Source organism: Nilaparvata lugens, chromosome 7, assembly GCF_014356525.2.
Source record: "Nilaparvata lugens isolate BPH chromosome 7, ASM1435652v1, whole genome shotgun sequence".
Classification (NCBI taxonomy): Eukaryota; Metazoa; Arthropoda; class Insecta; order Hemiptera; family Delphacidae; genus Nilaparvata; species Nilaparvata lugens.
This window is the reverse complement of record NC_052510.1, coordinates 43,176,888-43,201,865: the sequence shown is the minus strand read 5'-3', so window position 1 is coordinate 43,201,865 and position 24,978 is coordinate 43,176,888. Positions and strand designations below refer to the sequence as shown.

At 34.3% G+C, this 24,978-nt stretch overlaps 1 protein-coding gene across 1 annotated transcript; it reads right to left on the bottom strand.

The window, feature by feature from the left end:
- Positions 1-702: 702 nt before the first annotated feature.
- Positions 703-22,282, bottom strand: LOC120352209. Its single transcript, XM_039431945.1, has 5 exons — positions 22,150-22,282; positions 20,058-20,225; positions 18,143-18,301; positions 16,865-17,020; positions 703-945 (listed from the first exon to the last, which is right to left on the bottom strand). The coding sequence occupies exons 1-5, from the start codon at positions 22,228-22,230 to the stop codon at positions 703-705; spliced, it is 807 nt and encodes a 268-aa protein (XP_039287879.1). The 5' UTR covers positions 22,231-22,282.
- Positions 22,283-24,978: the final 2,696 nt, after the last annotated feature.

Below are 24,978 nucleotides of genomic sequence, written 5' to 3'. Positions count from 1 at the left end.
TCAGTTGTGATTTCAATTTGTTGTGGGTTTCTGTTTCATTTCTATTGTTTAGGTGACTATCTTCATGAATGCTGGGTTTATATGTTGCAGGCGCTGTCCTCGGTGGATGGACGGTGATGTGGGCGGTCGGCGGTCCGGGCTGCTCTTCTACGCGGCGGGCAACGTCCTTGGACTCCTGGTGTCCGGCGCGCGGTGGTACGGGCTGTCCCTCTACCTGATGGATGTCGTCCTCGGCCTGGCGGGTGATGTCGGCTGGTTCCTCTCGGCGTTCGGCGGGGTGCGGCGCGACTCCAGTCTTGACATTCTCGGTGGGTTGGTTTTCCATACATGTGTTATGTTCGCTTGCTTGTTTGACTTTAACCACCTTTATTGTATCCTTCTCCACATGTATATGTTTCTTAATGCTGACTTCGACGCTGATTTTTCCCATATGCATATCTTCAGATATCCTATCCAATCGGTTATTTGTTTCTAAAATTGATTTATCCAGACACTCAGCTAATTTTTTTGATGGTATTATCGGTATCATGGAATGCTCTGTCCATTCGCTGGCTCAACTTCTCCAAACCCTGTTCGTTTACCTTCTTTACTTCTTGAACTTCCTTTTTTAATTCTTCCTTTGTTTGCTTGTTGTCCTTCTTTATTTCTTGGATTTCCTTCTTTAACTCTTCCTTTGTTGCTGAAGAACTTTGTTTTATTGCTTCATTTGTTTGTTTGTTTCCTTTCTCTATCTTTACTGGTTATTGCTTCCAGGAAGGCGTCCATATCCAGTGCGGGAGCGGGCATACATCTAACGGTCACCTGCTGGTTTTTTATCCGAGCAACGGTGCGAGAAATGGGGGTTCCTGTTTCTGGGGCGTCGTCGTCCGTATGCTCTCCCGATGTTTCGTCCTCTGGCTCTTGGGCTGCCGATGGATCCTCCACTAGGATGCAGCTCTCCTCCACCTGCGTCGAAGATAAATCATCCAGTACATTTGGATGGAAATCGGCAGATGCGGTGGCAGATGCGGATGGCGGCGAACAATCGGGTGAGATGTCCTCGGTGTCCGACAGACTTGGATTGACCTGGTCGTTTCCTGCCATAGTTTGTGAGAAAATAATGCGACGAACGTGTGCGGTGAATAAAAAACGTGAAAGTGTTGATGTGATATACAAAATAATTAATAAGAAATCCAATAGAAATTGTTATAGCTTCGTAGTGAGTGAAATACAGAAAAAGTGGTTTAGCAATGTGTTCAGTGATAAAATGAGTCAAGTTAGCAATATCGTTAACATAAAAATGACAAGAACATACAGGATACACAGTGAACACTTATGCGGTAATACAGGTACGCCTCTTATAATTTATTATTACTATTATTATAAATATTTTACTCTTATAATTTCTTGCCGCAATTATATATAGGGCTAGTATTCTTCGCAAAATTTTATATAAAAGCAGTGATACTCTGCTTGAATTATTCCGCAATATATCCGTGATTTAATTTTACTTCCCTCTTTATGCTTTAAAAAATTTTTAAAAATATAAATAACTTCAATCCTCTTTTCTGTAAATTTTTATAAATTGTTTCAATATAGACCTAATATTCTTCAAATAATATGACCTTTCTTATGATATCTCTTATACCTATGACTTATAGTATGACCAATTTTCGAATAACACGATAATAAAATTCTGAGTTCGATTTTTTCTCTAAAAATTCATCAATCGATAAATTTCTTTTCTGTTCAAAAATTGGGTATGGTACTTCTTGTTATTTTATATAACAGTGAACAGTTAATATTAAAATTGAAGAAATTCACAACCATGAATTTTTCAAAAAATTTTCCCGTTGTCAGCGCTATAGTATACTGAGCAACTAAATAATCCTCGTAGTCGATTATCCACCTCTTCAATGCCTATCACTGTTGGGCGCCAAATCATGTAGTGCTATATACAAATGCCCCACGTTGGGCGCCAAATCATGTGGTGCGTTTTTTAACGGCTTCACACATGTAGAGTGAATCTTGTACTGAGTCAATGGTGTAGCGGCTATAAATTTTGTAATTGCGTGCGTGGACGCTGAGTGAACACCAGACTGATTGACTCACTACAAGACTCAATACAATTGTCGGAATCGCGGGAGGCCTAAACGCTCGCTCACCCTTGATTCCTCTAATGACAAATTGTATAATGATGAAATTTTTTATAAGCAGTGTAGCGATCGCTAAACACTGAATACGGATACCTTAAAATTATTACCTGTGAAGAATGAGCATACAAAATCATACAGGTCGAGCAAAAATCCCGATGTAGATAATTTACGGGACTGTGTCTCTAATAAGTTCTGAAGGATTAAAATACGGTATTTGGACCAAATATCGTTCAGAATATATTTCGAGAACAGAGTCTTGTCGGGTTTTAAGCTCTAATGTAGGAATTTATATGATCTATGGCTGCCACTGCTGTACAATTGATGTGTTCGCTCCTAAGTCGAGGTAGGTAACAGATAAAAGCTGATATATGAGCAGGTAAGGACAAAGAATAAATATCTCGATCTGACCCCACTCGCTACATCCACTTAGACCTGTTCCAATATCCAGCTTGATTCAATTATTCCAATGATCGTATTCGATCGGTTCTTGATGATATAGAACGTATCAGACACAATAATTGACAGGCTTAAGAAATAATCGAACTCAGAAAGCGAATTAACAAAACTGAAATATATTACAATAAAATATGTAATCATACAGTGCAGATTCAGAATTTGATTTACAGGTTGATAATAATTTAGCACTAACAAAGGAGTTAAAAATGTTCTTGTGCTTGCATGATACCGTGCGTGATTCAACAGAATTTTACAATTGATAAAATTTAACAGTTTTGAAAAAATAGTGAAAAATGAATTATAAAAAATATTTTAAAATTGCTCGGGGTCGTGGTTCTGGCAGCGGAGGATAGCTAATCAACTATAAGTTCTTATAAATTCAATAGGAATAAATTCTAGACTCTTAGTAACTAAAAGCGCTTGTCGGCGTGGCCAATAATTCAACGAAGAAAAAATTTATGTTTCTGCACTGAAATATTTTCGAAGCGTAGATTGGGGCCCCTTTTAAAACTTATAACTCACGTGAATTTCCTTGGCGGTCGTGGTTTTCTTCTTTAGATCAAAAATCGTTTGATCGGCGGCAATCCAGGCTTCGGTTTCAGCACGTGGGGAATTTTAATTTAATATTTCCTTCACCGAATTAATTAAGGGATAATTTACTTTAAACTTTTAATTTATCGATTGATGAAAACAGAAATTTACGAATAACAAATAAATTGGCCTAAAATATCGGCTCACAAATAGAACATTTAAAATCGAACAAGAAATTTTCACAAATAGGTCTTGGTAACTATAAAAGGAGATCTGCACGGTGAGGATTTCAAAAGGGAAGTGCTGTCTTTTCTCTAAGCTTCTAGGCTAGACCTTGCTTCTCAGAATCTCGATGTAATAATTTGCATAAAAATTTGCCATTGGTAGAACGCTTGTGACGTAGACATGACGTCAGTGGCAAGCAGTAGAATATAATTCTTTTAATTACAATAATAATTCAATTCATGTAATTCTTAAAACTGCTTAATCTTATAGACATAGTTCCTCTCATACAATGTACATGTGCTAGCGTAAATGATAAGGCAGGGTTGTTGTCTGATAAGAGATTTTCATGCTCAATCTACTCCACTTGATTTTTTTTTGTTCCAATTGTATCTGGAGCCTGATAATTGGGAATCTAAAATCGAACTTTGCATTGATGGGGCGGAGCTCCTGGAATTTTTACAGATATGGGACTTGTGGCAGTTGATAGAGCTTATCGATGACTATTTAGGTATGAATTTGATCAAAATCGTTGGAGCCGATTACGAGAAAATCACGAAAACCCCTGTTTTTGACAACATTTTCGCCATTTTAGCCGCCATCTTGAATTGAATTTGATCGAAATTGTTCGTGTCGGATCCTTATAGTGAAAGGACCTTAAGTTCCAAATTTCAAGACATTCCGTTAATTGGGAGATGAGATATCGTGTACACAGACGCACATACACTCATACACACACACACACACATACAGACCAATACCCAAAAACCAGTTTTTTGGACTCAGGGGACCTTGAAACGTATAGAAATTTAGAAATTGGGGTACCTTGATTTTTTTCGGAAAGCAATACTTCCCTTACCTATGGTAATAGGGCAAGGAAAGTAAAAATTGGTGTGACCACAATAAATTATGTATAAATAAAGATAAAACTGTGGTTCTACCCTTTCACCTCACAATGGCTGGTAAGCCCTCTGAGGAGTACCAACTTAAAATTATTATTCATAAACCTGACTGTAACCAGTCTTATTGCCAGTGTGTTCCTCTCTTTGTTCATGATTCTGTAAAATACCTAGGCATCATGATAGATTCTCGACTAAGGTGGGAGCCACATATTTCTTATGTTTGTAATAGATTAAGGAAAACATTTTATAAGTTTGTTCAATTGAGAAATATTCTTCCATTGTACCAGTTGAAGATGGTATTCCTTGCCCTAATCTCTTCTGTAATTGAATACGGCATTGTTGGATGGGGAGGTTGTGGATCTTCCATCTTACAACCCCTTATTTGGCAGTATAAGAAAATTGTAAAAATGTGGCTGAATAGACCAGTTAGATATCCCACTAACCTAATCTATAAAGAATTCAAAGTTCTAAGCCCTGAGGATTCATATAAATTGAACTTATTAAAATATGTATTTAAACGACCATTAGATTTTCCAGTAACTCCTGAACATGGATATACAACTCGTGGTCAAGCCAGAGAGAAACTGTATGAGCCGAGATGTGTAACTGCATCTGCGGCTGGTCATGCAGCCTTTCAGGGTCCTCGTTTATTTAATGTTTTACCTTACGATATTTCTAGAGAGTCCTCCTTATTGATTTTCTGTAGAAGGTTAAGACTGTATTTATCGGCTTCATAAATTGTTTCGTTTCGTTTTGTTTCATTGGAATATGTTTAACTTTATTCTGTAAACTAGGCTATATAAACTAAGCATTGTAATCAATTTGTTTCTTTTTGTGGAAGATGTGTATTTTTGTTTAGATTGCTTAATGGCATAAGATAATACTATTTATGTAAGTAGCTCTATATAGTACTTGAAGCAGCTGAATCGTTTTTCTTATATATTTTCTGTAATTCATAAGACGAACCACACCTCGACGCAGGCCTAGCCTAATGAGGAGTGCACTTGATATTTTTTATGTTATTATGCTTTGTAAAATTGTACAATGAAGTGAATAAAAGTTATTATTATTATTATTATATATGTAGAAATATTGAGACAGGATCGGTCAAAATTGAACTTGATTACAAGAATATCGCACGAGAATGAATCAATCCATAGCTTTTATAGCTTCGTATAGTAACTATATGAAAAGGTGATATTCTTGTTCATTTTACATTATCGTCGCAAAGCACTGTTTCGATGTATACGGATATATTTTCAAATTGTTAGTGAAAGTACGTAGCCCATGTATGCAAACGTCACCACATGTCGCATGCGACACACGACATGCCCCACGACCCATTATATTGCAAAGACAAGACAAACAGTCATCTGTCAATAGTACAGCACTATTGTGACATCACCCTCACCCCCACCCATCGTCACACCGTCACTAGCCTGTCAATCAAGCAAACTGTCATCTGATGAAATGCGCCCTTGGCTCCTAGATGGCACTCTCTCACACATACTCACGCTCACACTGTCTCTCTCCCAACTCTCTCTTTCTATATTCCACCGTCTCCCTCACTCTCCATTACTCTGCCATCTTTTTGTAAGTCACTTTTCCTCTCCTGGTTACCCCTCTACGTCATTTTGTCATGTATCTCTCTCTGACTCTCTTTTTTCTCTCTCTCTCTCTCTCTCTCTCACTCTCTTTTACTCTCTCTCTCTCACACACACTCTCTCAGACACCACCTTGTCAACATTATTCGTGTATGGATGATTGACAATCAATATTGATGGCTGCTTCGCAATGTTGATTGTAGCTTTGGTATTGGCAACAGGGAAAGCAGCAAGCACATCACAACTGTTCCAGGCTATATTGTAATACTGTAGTAACATGAAATCTTTGTAACATTGAGAGGTTTCCGGGGATATTGGAGATGTCCCAGGAGAGTTGAATTAAGGTTATTTGTTATATTTTTCACTTTCAATTTTTTTTCAGATTTTTTTTGCGCATATTTGTGGATGTAGGAGATCACACTGTAGTCATTTTTGAATTTTTAGTGTTTCTCAATTGAGTATGCAGTTGAACATCTTAATAACTGTTACTTTGTTGTTTCTTATATTATTTATAAAAATTTATTTTATAATCTATGTAAATTTCTTCATTTAAAGATGTTCTCACGATGTAGAGACTTGTAATCCGCACTGTTGGTACATCGACGAGCAGTTATTATTCCGATTGTAAGTACAATGGTAAATTATTTGAGCTTGTTTATATCTCACTCAATACATGACAATGACTCTATGACGAAACAACTTGTCAAATATCAGTATCTAAATTCAAGCACTATATTCTGCTTGAGATTGCAATAGTATAGCAATAGTTGCAATAGATTACTGTCACTATTGTGATAAGAATAACTAGTGAGTTCTTAGCAAAACTTTCAATCAAGAATCAAGAGAGAATACACAATGAATCTGAAATCGAGCCTCCATTTTCAGTCGAACAACTAATTAAATTATATTGAGTGAAAGATATTTCAGGAGATTGATAAACAATATTCTGGTGCACAAAAAGGACAGTATTTATTCCAACGATAATATAAATTTGTTACGACAAATTATTCTGAATTTTAGTTGAATAATACTAAAACCTATCACTCACTCACGAAAGTGTTCAAAATTATTTATGAACATGTAACTCGTGAATTGATTGATGTGATTCAAGTTGAAGAAAAACAATCATTAGGAAACAGCCATTTTCATCTGTATATTGAAATAGTAAGAGGTAATTTGCATCACTAGACCAAACAACTGGAAACGATTGGATGATTCTACAGGTATGGACAACGCTGATTCTCCTCATGAACAATTATTCAGATTTTGCCTTTTTTCCTTCAGTCAATAGCAGGTGGACCAAGATGACTTGCTAGAGAGTAAGTCCGTCCACAAGATGTTCCTCTCCTGATTACGATTAGGCCATGGTTAGTTTCCATTCAAGTGATGCTGATATTCTGATGTGTATCTCACTGTAGAGTCAATAACGTCCCACGCACAACCATAACTTTTGGCTACATCCAATACAACCCCCCCCCCGCCCGCCCCCTCACAATCACACTCTGTCTAGCGACGCTAATCATAATCAAATATGCTTTCCCTTCCCCCACCCGCACCATCCAACCAATTCCCCCTAACAATCGACAAACCCAGCATAATAATCCATGGGAAGAAACATAGTTTACAAATTACATATACACAGCGACACTGACTTCAACATTCAAGGTATTTTTCATGAGTGGACCGCCTCGAGGAGGAAAGGAGAGAGGAAGTTTGTATGTGAGAGAGAGGGAGTGAGAATGGAAATACGAGAGAGAGTGTAAGATAGAAAGATTGGGAGGGAAACGGACTGATAAGTTGTGTGGGGAGAATAATTATCAGGAGAAAGAGTGGTTAAGAGGAAGTGTAATAAGAAAAAAATGGATAGATTATAAGTCGATGAATACAGTAGATGAGGATTGAGGCTGTGCAAAGGCTAAAAATAAACTTTTTACTCGTGATATTTTTCAAAGTTTTCTGATTCGTATATCATCAAGTTATCAAGATGAAAAATGTTTCTCAGGAAAACATTTTTTTCTGATCATTACTTTTTGAGATATGAGCGCCTAAAGTTTAAATTTTTGGGACAGAACATTTCAAATTCGGTAAGAGATGAATCCGTGAGATTTGGAGGATAGATTCTTCATGGTAATGTTGATCCAGTGAAAAAAATTTTCTGAAAATTTCAATTTTTAAGATAGTTATTCAATTTACTAAAAATAGCCAAAAATAACTTTTAGTTTAGTTATTTTTGGTAAATTGAACAACTTTTCCAAAAATTGATATTTTCATAGAAAATTTTTGTTTCACTAGGCCAACAATAAAATGGAGAATCCATCCTCTAAATCTTATGGATTTATATTGTTCAGAATTTGAAATGTTCTGTCCCAAAAATTCAAACTTCAGTCGCTCATATCTCAAAAAGTAATGATCGGAAAAAAAATGTTTTCCTGAGAAAACTTTTTCATTTTGATAGCTTGATGATATACGAATCGAAAAACTTATTTTTAGTTTATTTTTAGCCTTTGCACAGCCTTAATCGATTGATTGATTGATTGATATGTGATCCGGGTCTTGCTAAAGTAAGAAAATATAATAAAAACTTATTTAATACAGTATCTGATACGATAACATTTTTTTCAAATGAGAAAATATAAATGTTCAAATGAAACTTCAAATTTTTCCACTCTTTGTTAACGATGATGCAAGATGCAAGTCGCTTTCTATTCGGTTGTTTCGGATGTCATTGACAGTGTGGATTATTGATAGAGTTGTCCACCTGCCCACTCATTTATTAATTTATACTTCTTGTTTGTCTTCTTCTTATTCTTTTACTTCTTCATATTCTTCTATTTCTTCTTTTTGAGCCGAAAATGAATTTGACACATAGCGTGGGAGACCAGCCGAATACGCATGAGCCACCTGACTCAATCCAACGATTTCATGTCTCAATCACTTCTATTTTTTACTTTTTCTAATTTTGAAATATTCTTCGAATAATTTCTTTTGTCAGTTGTTATTTGCTACGTCTTGTTACCAAAAATGCTCTCTTGATCTCTCAATCATTCTGTTTAATTATTCTTCTTTTGGGGTTCAGTACCTATATGTATATGAATACATGTTGTACCAGAGTAATAGCGATGTCCAATGAAATATCTGCGGCATACCTTTACTCAAGTAATTGTTATACTTCTATTTGTTCTCCATCACGGAATGCTCACTATTGAATCAGTTTTTTGTTATTAAAAAAACGACTATCAGCCATATTTCTTCAATAAGTTCACTAACTGTGACAACGAGATCTTCCGGCAAGTTTGCAGTCTTCCATTAAAAAATTCATTTATCGAAGAAACTTGACTGCCAATCGATATTTTTGATAACAAATGAGTGACATAATTATTACATTTTGATTATTTAGACGTACTTGTAGAGACGTACTTTTGTTTAGGTGAATCATATTATTCTCTCTTTGTATCTGTCAAAGTTCATCAAAGTTATCAAATATATTACATTCAGCTACTGTATTTTATTTCACTACATGTTTGAGTAATCAGGGTTGAACACCTTTACCCTTATCAAAGTCTTCCTCTCAGAGGTCTCACCTGTCTTTATGGACAGGTACACATACCTATATGTGTTTATTAATCTAAGCCTACTGTATACGTGTCAGTAGTCGGTAGTGAACGCTGACTCCAGCCACACTTATGTCTTCTGACGCTGTGATGCTGACTTGTTTGGTTGAGAGCTTACATAAATTTGTTCATTAAAATGCCCACATAATCATTATTTCTCACAATAATTTCTCCGAGGATCAAATCCCATTTCAGAAAATTTCTTAACTCTAAATAGTTGAAACCTGAAAGACAAGACATAAAAATGCACAAAATCCACATTAACAGGATTAATAATGGTTCAAATGTCTCCTCTCCATTGGTCTCCATATACAAAAATATATATTTTTGTCCGACTTTGGGTGATATTGAAATTAATGGATATTATAATGTTTGCTGATGTCGAGTCATTTTGTAAAAAACAGGATTTTTTGGCAAAGGAGGGCTCCTTTGCCAAAAATCCTGTTTTTTACAAAATGACTCGACATCAGCAAACATTATAATATCCATTAATTTCAATATCACCCAAAGTCGGACAAAAATATATATTTTTGTATATGGAGACCAATGGAGAGGAGACATTTGAACCATTATTAATCCTGTTAATGTGGATTTTGTGCATTTTTATGTCTTGTCTTTCAGGTTTCAACTATTTAGAGTTAAGAAATTTTCTGAAATGGGATTTGATCCTCGGAGAAATTATTGTGAGAAATAATGATTATGTGGGCATTTTAATGAACGAATTTATGTAAGCTCTCAACCAAACAAGTCAGCATCACAGCGTCAGAAGACATAAGTGTGGCTGGAGTCAGCGTTCACTACCGACTACTGACACGTATACAGTAGGCTTAGATTAATAAACACATATAGGTATGTGTACCTGTCCATAAAGACAGGTGAGACCTCTGAGAGGAAGACTTTGATAAGGGTAAAGGTGTTCAACCCTGATTACTCAAACATGTAGTGAAATAAAATACAGTAGCTGAATGTAATATATTTGATAACTTTGATGAACTTTGACAGATACAAAGAGAGAATAATATGATTCACCTAAACAAAAGTACGTCTCTACAAGTACGTCTAAATAATCAAAATGTAATAATTATGTCACTCATTTGTTATCAAAATATCGATTGGCAGTCAAGTTTCTTCGATAAATGAATTTTTTAATGGAAGACTGCAAACTTGCCGGAAGATCTCGTTGTCACAGTTAGTGAACTTATTGAAGAAATATGGCTGATAGTCGTTTTTTTAATAACAAAAAACTGATTCAATAGTGAGCATTCCGTGATGGAGAACAAATAGAAGTATAACAATTACTTGAGTAAAGGTATGCCGCAGATATTTCATTGGACATCGCTATTACTCTGGTACAACATGTATTCATATACATATAGGTACTGAACCCCAAAAGAAGAATAATTAAACAGAATGATTGAGAGATCAAGAGAGCATTTTTGGTAACAAGACGTAGCAAATAACAACTGACAAAAGAAATTATTCGAAGAATATTTCAAAATTAGAAAAAGTAAAAAATAGAAGTGATTGAGACATGAAATCGTTGGATTGAGTCAGGTGGCTCATGCGTATTCGGCTGGTCTCCCACGCTATGTGTCAAATTCATTTTCGGCTCAAAAAGAAGAAATAGAAGAATATGAAGAAGTAAAAGAATAAGAAGAAGACAAACAAGAAGTATAAATTCATAAATATATTATATTTAATACTGATACTTAGACTTCCAGTCAATACAAAATTCTGCAAATAAAAACCTGTTTGTCTATAGGTTTGATATACTATACTTTGTTCAATTAACAAAATTAATAATTGATAAATTACTATTCAAACATGAGATCTCAGGGATTTATATGAATTCGGGCCGTGCGTGGAAGTAAGCTTCCTACATATATCAAATAAATTTATAAAATGTTCTTATGAACTATGTGATATTATTCAACACGTGGTGACTTTTTATTTAATTTGAGTCAATTTGAATAGCGCTTTTAATTAATTCCCCCACTATACGCAGAAAATCTAAAACGAGCTCGTTTGACTTATCACTCACTTAAATGAAGTTCTTGACGGTCTCGTGGATTGAATTAATTATTTCCAATAATTAATTAGGTAGGCTCCTTTCGTCTCTGCTGGGCTAGCGCGTGATCCAGATTCTTATAAGTTTCTTTCCGAATTAAAGATATATTTATGGGGAATAGTTACAAATTCTTTGACAGCACTGAGTTCACAGATAATTTAACATTTAATACAAATATTTCACATTTAAAAGGGTTTGGCTTAATAGTTTTAAAATTTAAAAAAGAGGAAGAAAGAACCCTAAAATCTATGTGCATCCTCTCAGGTCAAGATCTTAAGCCAGAAGAAGGAGGTTTTCAGAAAAATTTGTCTCTTCCAAGAATAATTCTGTAAGCTACTCTCTGATTGGTCATCAATTTACTAAACTCAATACAATTGGTCGGCTTGGAAACAGGGCTTCCTCGACTTTATAATAGAAAAAATTAAATAAAAAAGTTTTTATTCAAATATATGGAGTGTTTATCTTAAATTGATTTCATAAATGAATCATAACATACGATTTTAATATATTTAGTTTTTTATATGAGTTTTGTATACTCTTGATTTATCATGCTTTTTAGATTATAATAAATATTTATACAGAAATAATGGTTGTTCGTATTTCTACACATCGACTTCCTTTAGTATACATAATATATCCTTTGTGAGTAAATTTTATATAATTCAACCTGTTATACTGGTTGATCGAATAATCAGCTGATTCGTTCAGCATTGATTCTAATAATTATCGATTTATTCAAGATCGACTAATTCTTTTCAAAATGTAAACAAATAGTTCTAACCTCAATGTTCATGCACTTTTATTTTTTATAATCCGCCAATAATAAGTAAGCCGCTTTATAATTTTTTGATCTTACCAATGGGTTCTCATAGTTATAGTATCACAATTATACATGTTTTCTTCATGTTCATTGGTTCATTTTAAAATATTTGGTGGTATTAAATTACCACGTGACAGTGTTTATTAATCTAAGCCTACTGTATACGTGTCAGTAGTCGGTAGTGAACGCTGACTCCAGCCACACTTATGTCTTCTGACGCTGTGATGCTGACTTGTTTGGTTGAGAGCTTACATAAATTCGTTCATTAAAATGCCCACATAATCATTATTTCTCACAATAATTTATCAAATCCCATTTCAGAAAATTTCTTAACTCTAATTAGTTGAATCCTGAAAGACAAGACATAAAAATGCACAAAAACCACATTAACAGGATTAATAATGGTTCAAATGTCTCCTCTCCATTGGTATCCATATACAAAAATATATATTTTTGTCCGACTTTGGGTGATATTGAAATTAATGAATATTATAATGTTTGCTGATGTCGAGTCATTTTGTCAAAAAAACAGGATTTTTTGGCAAAGGAGCTTTTTCATTCCAAATTCTAATTTGAATAATTAAAATGTGACTGACTAGCACTATAATCGTGGTTAAAGTTCTCTAGTTTCAGAAATTTTCGAAATCTTCTCTAGTAGTTTGGATTTTAAACTCATATGAGATAATTATGATTTCAATAAATTGTACGGATTAAGAATAGTGCTAGCTTCAAATCACTTTTGAATCGATATAAGCTTTTGGATGGAAAATAAGCCACTGTTAACAATATTATGCCCGATATATTTTTTAGAATGGTAGTGATGAACCCGGTATATAATGAATACAAATCAGTTCAGAATCAAACATATTTTATGCCTTATATTGTGTAGGCCTATTGTTATTCAAACGAAATATATTATTACAATTAAAATGACGATAGTTATTCTTAAGTTGTCTTACCACTTCAAAAATAGAATTTGCTTCTACATTGAGACTTTTAGAGCAGTCAGCCAAACTCAAATGATTTGATAATAGGAACAATAACAACAAACCTTACACACGACTTATAGCCCAGTCAACGAAGTGTCGACTAGGCTATAGTTAGGGTAAAAGTTTGGAAGATAATTTTTGACTCCGCAGTTCTGTTTAGGGTGGTGAGGAGGTAAACATATTAAAAGTTCCCACCCCTACCCCCGCTGCTAAGGGGGCGGGGGTGGTTCAAAGGTGTCATTTTTTGGTTTCTCGCATATAACTCGAAAATTATGCGTTTTACAAACATGACTATTCTATAAAAAATTAAAGCTTGCATAATCTCCTACAATAATGTCTCGACACTTTTTTCTATATATTTTTCACTTTTCGAGATATCCGCTCTGAAAGATGTGACATTTTTGAAAAAAAAACATTTTCCTTCACTTTTTTGCTATTTTTGCTCTTATAACTTTTTGAATATCGATGAGAAAAATCCATGCTGATCATGAGCTTATAGAGCATCAAATTCTCTTTAATTTGATGTATAATTTTACAAGTTTACGCACATCCCCACGACTGTTGCAACAGCTTCAGTGTTTCAGAGTGTGAGATCTTCAGTTATGCAAAAATAGACCAATTGACAAAGGAATTTGGAGAGAATGTTTTTGAACACAATTTTTGACCCCACAGCTCACTACCCTAAACAGAACTGCGAGGTCAAAAATTGTCTCCCAAACTTTTCCCTCTATACCCTTTTTTGAGCATTCATTGCCTGGAATTGAGAATTGGGCAGATTCGTAGTTTGAAAGACATAATGAATGAATCTCTTGAAGCGTATCCGTTTGCGTGAGAAGGATTTGTTTTGTAAATTGATGAGAATTCAAGTGTAATAGATAAATTATTCGATGAACCTTGATAGATAACTATTTAATTGGTTGTGACAGTAGAGCTGTCCATATAGTAGTCCCTCATCATTGATATCATTTCAGAGATAATTTTGAGAAGGCTATCTGTACATCTGTATATCTGTTCATCCTACATCAGTTTCAATGATTACCATATCGTAGCCTATAACATTCCATTATATTTATTGTTGTGGCCAGTAAAGTTAATAATTATTTTCCATTTTCCTAGAACATTATTTTCAATAAAATGGAAAGTATAGTTCAGGTGCTTCCACTTCTCCATTATAATTAATGGAAAGCTAGGCCTAATTGATTTTCTGGGATCATTTTTGACAAAAATAACGCTTTCAAGATGTGAGGGAAAACAGGCTATAGTTAGGGTAAAAGTTTGGAAGATAATTTTTGACTCCGCAGTTCTGTTTAGGGTGGTGAGGAGGTAAACATATTAAAAGTTCCACCCCTACCCCCGCTGCTAAGGGGGCGGGGGTGGTTCAAAGGTGTCATTTTTTGGTTTCTCGCATATAACTCGAAAATTATGCGTTTTACAAACATGACTATTCTATAAAAAATTAAAGCTTGCATAATCTCCTACAATAATGTCTCGACACTTTTTTCTATATATTTTTCACTTTCGAGATATCCGCTCTGAAAGATGTGACATTTTTGAAAAAAAAAACATTTTCCTTCACTTTTTTGCTATTTTTGCTCTTATAACTTTTTGAATATCGATGAGAAAAATCCATGCTGATCATGAGCTTATAGAGCATCAAATTCTCTTAATTTGATGTATAATTTACAAGTTTACGCACATCCCCACGACTGTTGCAACAGCTTCAGTGTTTCAGAGTGTGAGATCTTCAGTTATGCAAAAATAGACCAATTGACAAAGGAATTTGGAGAGAATGTTTTGAACACAATTTTTGACCCCACAGCTCACTACCCTAAACAGAACTGCGAGGTCAAAAATTGTCTCCCAAACTTTTCCCTCTATACCCTTTTTTGAGCATTCATTGCCTGGAATTGAGAATTGGGCAGATTCGTAGTTTGAAAGACATAATGAATGAATCTCTTGAAGCGTATCCGTTTGCGTGAGAAGGATTTGTTTTGTAAATTGATGAGAATTCAAGTGTAATAGATAAATTATTCGATGAACCTTGATAGATAACTATTTAATGGTTGTGACAGTAGAGCTGTCCATATAGTAGTCCTCATCATTGATATCATTTCAGAGATAATTTTGAGAAGGCTATCTGTACATCTGTATATCTGTTCATCCTACATCAGTTTCAATGATTACCATATCGTAGCCTATAACATTCCATTATATTTATTGTTGTGGCCAGTAAAGTTAATAATTATTTTCCATTTTCCTAGAACATTATTTTCAATAAAATGGAAAGTATAGTTCAGGTGCTTCCACTTCTCCATTATAATTAATGGAAAGCTAGGCCTAATTGATTTTCTGGGATCATTTTTGACAAAAATAACGCTTTCAAGATGTGAGGGAAAACATGCTATAGATATACACTATCTGAAGAGGACGTTTTCAAATTTGGGGAGTCAGGTCTCACAAGATATCACTATCATGCGATCAACTAAAAATAGTTTTTTAAAGTACCGAATCGATAATGAGTAAGTTGATTGTTTTTAAACTAACTGACAAATAACTTTGTTAAATTATCGGTCTAATCTAGCCTATAGCCTACAACTACACTATCAATGGAATACGATTTTTTCTTTGGATGTGCTTACAAATATTTCAGACTAGGTACCTAGTTTTAATGAAAATTATGATGTTTCTATTTCAACTCTGTTCAATATGAACATTATACAACATATCATATGCATAAATATTATGTATAAGAGCCGCTGGAGTCAAATCGGTATGAAATGCCATTGACTCCATTCATCTTATGCCAAATAGAAATTTTTCTTCATGATAAATGAATATTCAACTAAAATTTAATTTACAGTTTTGTTCAATGAAAAACATAATTATATGCAGAAACATATAAATCCACTACAGTGTTCGATTAATTCAATATGATTATATTTATGAAAATCAGCGATTCAAGACGTTTTTTCAGTGATTCTGAATCTAGTGATTTTTTTTCAAAACAATAAAATGATTCTTAATAAATTATATTTCAAAAACTGAAAGCATACGCATTCGTACAATCATCTTAGAGACTAGTGTAGTGATCAAATCAATTTCAAGTAGTAGCTAATCAATTTATTTAATCCAGTTGAGAATACATTTGGTTTGAGGATGTCGATTTTCTTTAAACAACAAGTCTAACTAATTAGGTCTAATTGAGCATCAAGTCTCCTTATTATATTTAGAGAATTAACAATGGATACATGCAATTCGACTAGACAGTTGATACAGAGTGTTGTCTCATTGAATACATTGAGTGATTGATGCAAGTGGAGCTTACAACTCTGCACAATATGTCATCGTGGATCTTCAATCATTTTTGTCATCTGGTAGCTCATGTTCCAACTTATTTTATTCAGACTATAATAGCCCACATATGTTGTCACCCGAAGATCTAAATGTTCAAAAAGGATATGTTGAATTTATTGAAAAATTGGTTATGTTGTATGGTTCTATTGCGTAAGGCATCTATATCTGGAACCAAATCAATGAACACTACACCACAAAAACAGTTGATTCTGATATCATTGTTGATGCGGAATTCAATTTTGTAAGATCCATAGGGTAGAACTGGAACTCCAGCTAGCTGGAAATGCTTCTGGGGTTGTAGTAAGAAGTCTTTTGCTTCATAAATTCCCTGAAACAATATTTTCAATTGAACAAGTTTCCTCATCTTATGTTCAAAATAATATGATAGTATTTTTCTCCTTCATTGTAAGATGTTTTAACACTTAAAATGATCTAGGCCAAATTATTATTGTCCCTCATGAAAAATAGTGCATTCTATTGTATTTGATTTTTAATACCAAGTATGTTGCATTTGTGTTAGGAAATTTAGAGTGGGATTGAAGGGTTGGAGTAAGAGCAGTTAGGCAGGAAAATATCACAATCTATGCAAGTAATGTTCCAAAACCAATGTGAGCCTTGAATGCTCTGGTCATTATCAAAGCGGTTCTCATTATACAGATTATTTCGTTTGTTTATTGAAAATATAGAATATTATAAGTTGAAAAAACTGAGGGAAATCGTTTTGTGCTACTAGTATCAGTTATAGTTTTTCAAAATCTTTATCACTCTGACTCAATGATGTTCAGTCCTTGAACACTATGGTAAGGTATATGACGTTTCTCATTTCTCATCCAAACTTCAGAACTTCATAAATCTTCCATTAATTAGCAAAAATGAACAAATGTATTTATAATAACATCCTTATGTTATTAATGAATCCTGATGCATGTTACCTGAAGTTCATCACGTTATCAATATAGATGTCAACTCCATAAAATAATGAATCCGTTGAAATTGCCACTGTGCAAATGGATCTCAATAATGTGTCTACCCGTTGCAAAAGTTCAATTGTAGATGTAGGCCTATTCACTTGACCAGTGTCAAATGTAACTTCTGATGGGTAACATTTTACACTTGCAATATTATTCTCTCTCCTTTCATTTAATATATCTTACTCATTGTCATTACATGCATACCAACTAAGAAAAAATAGAAATCCCTTCATTCCGATTAAATTTCTTGATGCTTTAGCTTGTGATTAGCAAAAAATGATCACGCCAGGCGCTAAGGTTTAATGAATGCATCAAATTGGGCTCATTGCACCCCTTTGGATGGTAGCGGAAGGGGGGTTTTATTGGTTGGTTGTGTTGGTTTACAAAACCAACAGAACATAATCCATAATTCATTCAATCGAATAGTTGGAAACCTAAATCAATTTTTCAATTATTGAGGAAAGTCTTCAATATATTACCGGAATAAGTGAATAACATTTGTAAAAGTAGCCAGCGTGGTTGCAAATAGCGTTAATGAATGGTTCTACAAGATTTATCCATGAACAGACTGGTCGCGTAATATCAATCAGGCTTTGGTAGCGTCCGTTCGCACCTTTTGCATAGGTCATCACTCTCATCTGAAAATGAGAAATAATCTGTGGATAATCATTTCTAAAATCATCTATGTTCACAATACCACCAAAATCTCACATACAAGTAGCCAAGAAATCGATTCGTTCAGTGTTCACTTTCTTTTTACAGTTTTTTGAAACTAGCACAATTTTCTTGTAATTTATGTTTTTTGAAACCCTGATATTTAGAGGTAACTAATATTTCAATGAACTATATTCCCTGAATGTTACTATTGTTGAAAGGATAGCTCAGGTATTCATGTTCTCTACAATCGGAGACAATAAGTACCGGCAGGCCGTTCTATCTTGAATAGGTTTCTAGGTACCTAACTATGTTAACAAAACCCATATTTTACGGTACAGGCTACACGTTTGTAACATAACCTTTTTGGTCGTAATTTTGCTCTAATAGGATCATGTAGGGAGTAGGTCTACCATCAGAGTTACCCGTGACCTGAATTGTGATATTTTCTGATGGACTTAATCATATACGAACCTTCAAGGCCCAAACAAATAAGACGCATTTATAACTTTTAAAAATGATAGGATCGTCTAGTATTCCTCTGGTAGTCAAGGCAGTTGAAATAATATAATGGAGGAAAGAACGGGCTTATATTGTCAAGTAAGGGAAAGGAAATTCATGAATGATGCCTCATCACGTCTAAACTACTACTGGACTGATTAACTTGAAATTTTGCATATAGATTCTTAATTCACTGAGGATGGTTACAGGCCTAATTTCAATTCTTCAAGATTCCATTACGTCAAGTTTTCATTTTTAAGATTATAAATTAGCCCCTTGCAGAGCATGGGTTACCTACCAGTGTACAATAAAAGCCAATACGTGGGTAGGATCCCACTGGGACTTTTATATCTCAAATAGATTTTGAAAATACCCTTGATAACGAATTTCCTAACTTTCGAAAAATATATTTCAACTTCAGCCACCGATCTCCAACTCATTTGTCATTGGTTCATGATTTTGCACATCAGAATCACCCGTCTGATACACTCAATTTTCCTAGTGGAGAAGGGATCAAAACCCTCAATGATCAAAATGTTGAACATTTATAACTCTTAAAATAATGGCCTGATCATCTCGTACCATAGTTTATATGGAAAAAATCATTAAAGAAACATTCAATATAAATAGAATGATAGGAATAGAATTGAGTGTACTTGAAAACAGCAGGCACTGAAAAAAAATGATAATCATGGGCAGCAGCCGATAAGAATACATGAATTCTCGCGCCGTAGATGTACATAGCTTACAAGTAATTAGTATTACGATTCCAAACCAGTAGCCTACTTTTGTGTTTTATGTTTGTGAACAGAGTCTAACATTACACTGATGTAAATAATATGACCTCACCATCAACATCTTACATAAAAATATGTTACCTTACTATTATCTTACATATTGTATAATATGCTACATTATTGATTCAGCTATTATCAATTTTTTTATGTTATATAAGCAAACAAACAGTTACAGTTCAAACACTGCAGTTGATCAAGGTTTCTTGGCCAACGCTCTCAGCGACAGACGTGAGTCGACATTTGCTGACAGACGGACTTCCAAGTGCTCTGCAACATTCGAACACCTGGGGAGGGTTTTTCTCCTGTCTCCCCGTCTGTCTACATACGCCTCCGTCTGTTTCTCTGTGTGGTTGCGAGTACTGGTTATTATGATCGTTAATTGGGTTTTCAAATATATTTTGAAGTAAAATAAAAATGGTATTGTTGAGCCGGTAACACTTACTGTTGTTGTATTCTTGATATAAGCATCAATAATTGTTAATGTTCCATTCCAAAGCCAGTCAGAAGTGCCAGCAATACGGCGTCTATGGTGTTTGGCATACATACATCTTTTACTGCTGATGGGACAATAGTCTATTCCAATCTGTCTCTGGTCGACTTTGAAGGGACCCTGCGCATTCGAAACCAATAAAATATTAGCATTTACGTAGAAGGTCTCATTATAGAAAAACCAAATCTAGTATGTGACAATTGAATTATGTATTTACCATTTTGAGAATCAAGATTTAAGGGAGCTTCTCTCTGTAGCTTACTCTACTGTTGAAAATCCACCATGAAGAACTTTGTCAAGAAAGAACCTCTCAGTCAAGAAAGCGATCTCTTTAGTTCAAATTGAATAAGTTGAGATTCGGCCCTCCACCCGACAAAACATCAACGTTGCCAAATTACGTGGAAGTGCGACTGTTTCAAATGTATAATTCAACCAGACAGATCTTTATCTTATATAAATTGAAATCGAGCCTTGAATTTTGACATTCAATAACTCTGTTATGATTGTGTGCACCGAGTTTGATGATAATTTTTTAGCTGAGTTTGTTATGCTCAGGAGCAGGTTTATTGGCCTATCAAATTTTCGATCCGACTTCAGGACTCTTTCCTACGGTTCTTCAAATTTTACTTGTAATCCTTATGGGAGAAGATCTGTGAGCTGTCAACACACAGAAATAGAAGTCAGCTGTTATAACCATTGCGTCATCCAACAGCCGTCGGTAGATCTGTTTTTCTATTCTCTTTCTACTGATTCACAAAATTTTAATATTCTAATAATAATGCCGCGGTACGAACGACGTCCAAACTAGGGTCGTAGAACTCGAAATGCTGTAAATTTAGAATATTCGCGGGAAAATCAGCAGCAAGGAGATAGACTATTAAATTTCTCAACAAGCTTCATTCATCTCTAAAAATACAAACTGCTGCACAACTAACTAAGCACATATGAAGTTCATATTGAGATATAAATATAAATACCGATTGTTGAATAATTTTTAGTGCATATTAAAGTGCAAAATATAGTGCATCACATTAAGCTAAGGCTAAGCACACCTGAGGAGGCGCGGCTTGGTGATACAAAGTGTTGATCTTATGGAGATTGCCTTATCACACCGTTCCACGCCATGCCCGATTCAGTGTGTGTGAGTTCTCCCATTCAAACCAATAAGCAAGAAGCACCTGGATGCAAAATGCCGCATCGTGCCTTCTCAGGTGTGCATCCAGCTCAAGTTTGTCATGAGATGCATTAACTATTTGGCGTTACGAAGTTCGCCGGGCCAGCTAGTGTAGAATATCATCCCACGTATTACAGAAGTGAAGTTAAAGGAACAAATTCAATTCTTTTCAGTAAATTTGAAAAATTGCGATAGTATGCTTTTTGTTTTGAATATGTAACTGGCGGTGGTTATTCTCCTCTTCAATTTTGTAATGGCCCGGTTTTTCTGCATTTCTAATTTACTATTACCTCTTATCAAATCTCTTTTGAATCCTTGGTTGGTTGGGAGCTTACATAAATTCGTTCATTAAAATGACCAGATAATCATTATATCTCACAATAATTTCTCCGAGGATCAAATCCCATTTCAGAAAATTTCTCAACTCTAATCAGTTGAAACCTGAAAGGCAAGACATAAAAATGCACAAAAAAATACAATGACACACTCAATATTCACAGCATTACAATAATAATATTTTAAATAGTTATGTAAATGAATCAACAATGTTGGAAGAACGTAGTTTGGCTTCTAAAATCATATAAGATTATTATAATTTCAATTGTAAGGATTAAGAATACAGTAGTGCTTGCTTCAAATCACTTTTGGATTGACATAGATGCTTTTGAATGGAAAATAAGCAACTGTTGACAATATTATCATTATATTATATAAGTCCAATATATATTTAGAAAAGCTAGTGTGAAACTGCTTGTTTAATAATAGCTACAAATCAGTTCAAGTGAAAATCAATAGTATATATTATTATGCAATATATTGTAGTCCTATTGTTATTTAAACTATATCTATATTATTTATAAGTTGTCTTACCATATCAAAAATAGAACGTGCTTCTACATTGAGACTTAGAGCAGTCAGCCAAACTAAAATGATTTGATAATTCTTCTTCATTATTTATAGGAACAATAACAACAAACCTTACACACGACTTATGAATTGAGAATCTGGCAGATTCGTTGGTTGAATGACATAATGAATGAATCTCTTGAAGCGTATCCGTTTGCGTGAGAAGGATTTGTTTTGTGAATTGATGAGAATTCAAGTATAATAGATAAATTATTGTCCATATAGTCCCTCATCATTGATATCATCCCAGAGATCATTTTGAGAAGGCTATCTGTACATCTGTATATCTGTACATCCTACATCAGTTTTAATGATTACCATTATTGTTTTGTAACCTATAACATCCCATTATATTTATTGTTGTGGCCAGTAAAGCTAATAATTATTTTTCATTTTCCTGGAACATTATTTTCAATCAAAAGGAAAGTATAGTTCCTGTTCCTTCACTTCTCCATTATAATTAATGGAAAACTAGGCCTAATTGATTTTCTAGGATCATTTTTGACAAATTACCCTTATAAGATGTGAGGGAAACATGCCAAAGATATACACTATTTGAAGAGGAAGTTTTCAAATTTGGGGAGTCCGGTGTCCATGCTATGAGCTGAAGCAATTGCAACAATAAATTTTTCAAATTTAAATTTTATTTGCCATATATACAAGATTTATACAATTACAAATTCACAGAATAATTGGGTACATCATACAGAAATTCAGAATATACTCTATTCTAGAAATAATAAAAATCAATTGGATATAACATAACTGAAATCCCAGTTGTACTCATTTTACCGGCAATAATAATTGCTAGCAGAGACAAGTGTCTGATCGCTAGCAATGAGTTCAGTTCAAATCATTGACAGATTATTTTTTGACTGAAACATAAAAAAGAACTTTGTTGAATTTCACAAAATCTCAATTCTACTTTAGGTATTCACCAAATCAATCTATTATGTGTAATTTTATGATTAAAAGTCTATTTTGAAAAATATTCTAGTTTTTACCCATTCATCAATATATTTAGTAAGTTTTTTGTTTAATTTATGGGTGAATAAGTTTAAGGGAAACACTTCACTCATTAAAGTGTTGTAAAATCATGAATAATGAGTAGGTTGATAATTGATTGTAAATTGAACATTCATACTTCTTATTTCATATATTGTATTTCGTAAACATTAAAAACTCTGGTGCTTAGAGTTTCGTAATTTTTTAATTTTGTAGGATTTTTATTGCAAAGGAGTTTTACTTTCCTTCTTGAGGGTGATAACAAATCTCTAGTGCATGACTTCATGTTTGATAACAAACATAAAAATGACTTGATTTGGTTGATTTGAATATCAATTCAATTTCGATTGAAAAAAATTAATAACACAAGGAGTCGAGCGTTTGACATTATCTGGATGGGATATTATAATTTTCCAGCTTTCAATTTCAGTTCCATACTATGTACGTGAAACAATGTTCCAGCCTCATGATCTTCCGGCAGGTCTGCAGTCGTCCATTAAAAAATTCATTCATCCAAGAAACTAGACTGTCAATCGTTCTTTTTGATAACAAATGAGTGATATATATTATTATATTTTGATTCAGACGTTCTTGAAGAGTTTTTGTTAAGGTGCACCATATTTAATTCTTTTCTTGTATCTGTCCAAGTTCATCAAAGTTATCAAATTCGTTTCATTCAGCTACTTTATTCCACTACATGTTTATGTAATCAGATTTCAACATCTTAACCCTTATCAGTCTTCCTTTCAGAGGTCTCACCTGTCTTGATGGACAGGTACACATACCCATATGCATATATAAATGTAAGCCTACTGTATACGTGTCAGAAGCCAGTGGTAAGCGCTGACGCCAACCACACTTATGTCTTCTGACGCTGTGACGCTGACTCAAATGATGCATCATCAGCAGGTATGCTGTTTCGAGTGACGTCACATCTCAATACAAACCGACATCCGTCATCTCAATCATCTCCACTTCCCACCACCAAACTGGACTCCCTCACTATTGTTAGATTCACTATCATTTGTCAGCATTCATCATACATTACAACACAGATTCTCATTCATCTAATGCTGACAGCTTTTAGTGGATCTCACTGCAATCACCCCTCTCAAAACCAATTCAAAGAGCTGTGAATTTAGAATACATTTTTGCAGCGTTTGTGTCTCTCTTTCTACAATATAGGTCTTGTGCTGCGAATAAATCATAACTCTAAATAGAAGCCATTTCTCTCTCACCCAACTACTCCTTATTCTCCCTCTCATCTCTCTCATTCTCTCACTTTCCTCTCAGCTATCCTTTCCCCTTTCCTTTTCCTTCCCTGTCGGTCGCTCTCTCTCATTCCTATCTCTCTTCCTCTCCGAATGTTGTTGTCAAAATTAATTAGCGTCAGTTTTCGTTGATTGGTTTAGATTGATTCGATGATTGTCCCCGACGTTGATGGGCTTCCTATTGTGAAATTCACTTCACACTTTCAGCATCCATCGTAAATGACATCAATGCTTTCCATTCAAACAATGCTGACAGTTTGTCAGCAGACGAAGTGAGTTACTTTCATATCACAGCTATTATTGCAATCAGCCTCATGAATTGAAGCATTCACCCCTCAAACATTCAATAAATGATTGATAATTGTTCAAGATTGAATCGACTGAAAAGGCTATCGATGTGTAAACTGAGCTTTTGTTAGAATCAGCATTCTATCACACTACCATTGTCAATCAGAATTAACGGTTTAAAATTTTCTTGAAGTTTTAAATCTAGGGAAAACAAGAATTAATTAGAGTG

Coding starts and splice junctions, on each gene's coding strand:
- LOC120352209 (XM_039431945.1), bottom strand. CDS start 22,230: ATGAAGAAGAATTATCAAATCATTTTAGTTTGGCTGACTGCTCTAAGT. Junction 18,302..20,057: donor ATATCAAGAATACAACAACA/GTAAGTGTTACC, acceptor TCTCATTTTCAG/ATGAGAGTGATGACCTATGC. Junction 946..16,864: donor GTGTAGTGTTCATTGATTTG/GTTCCAGATATA, acceptor TCTTCGACGCAG/GTGGAGGAGAGCTGCATCCT.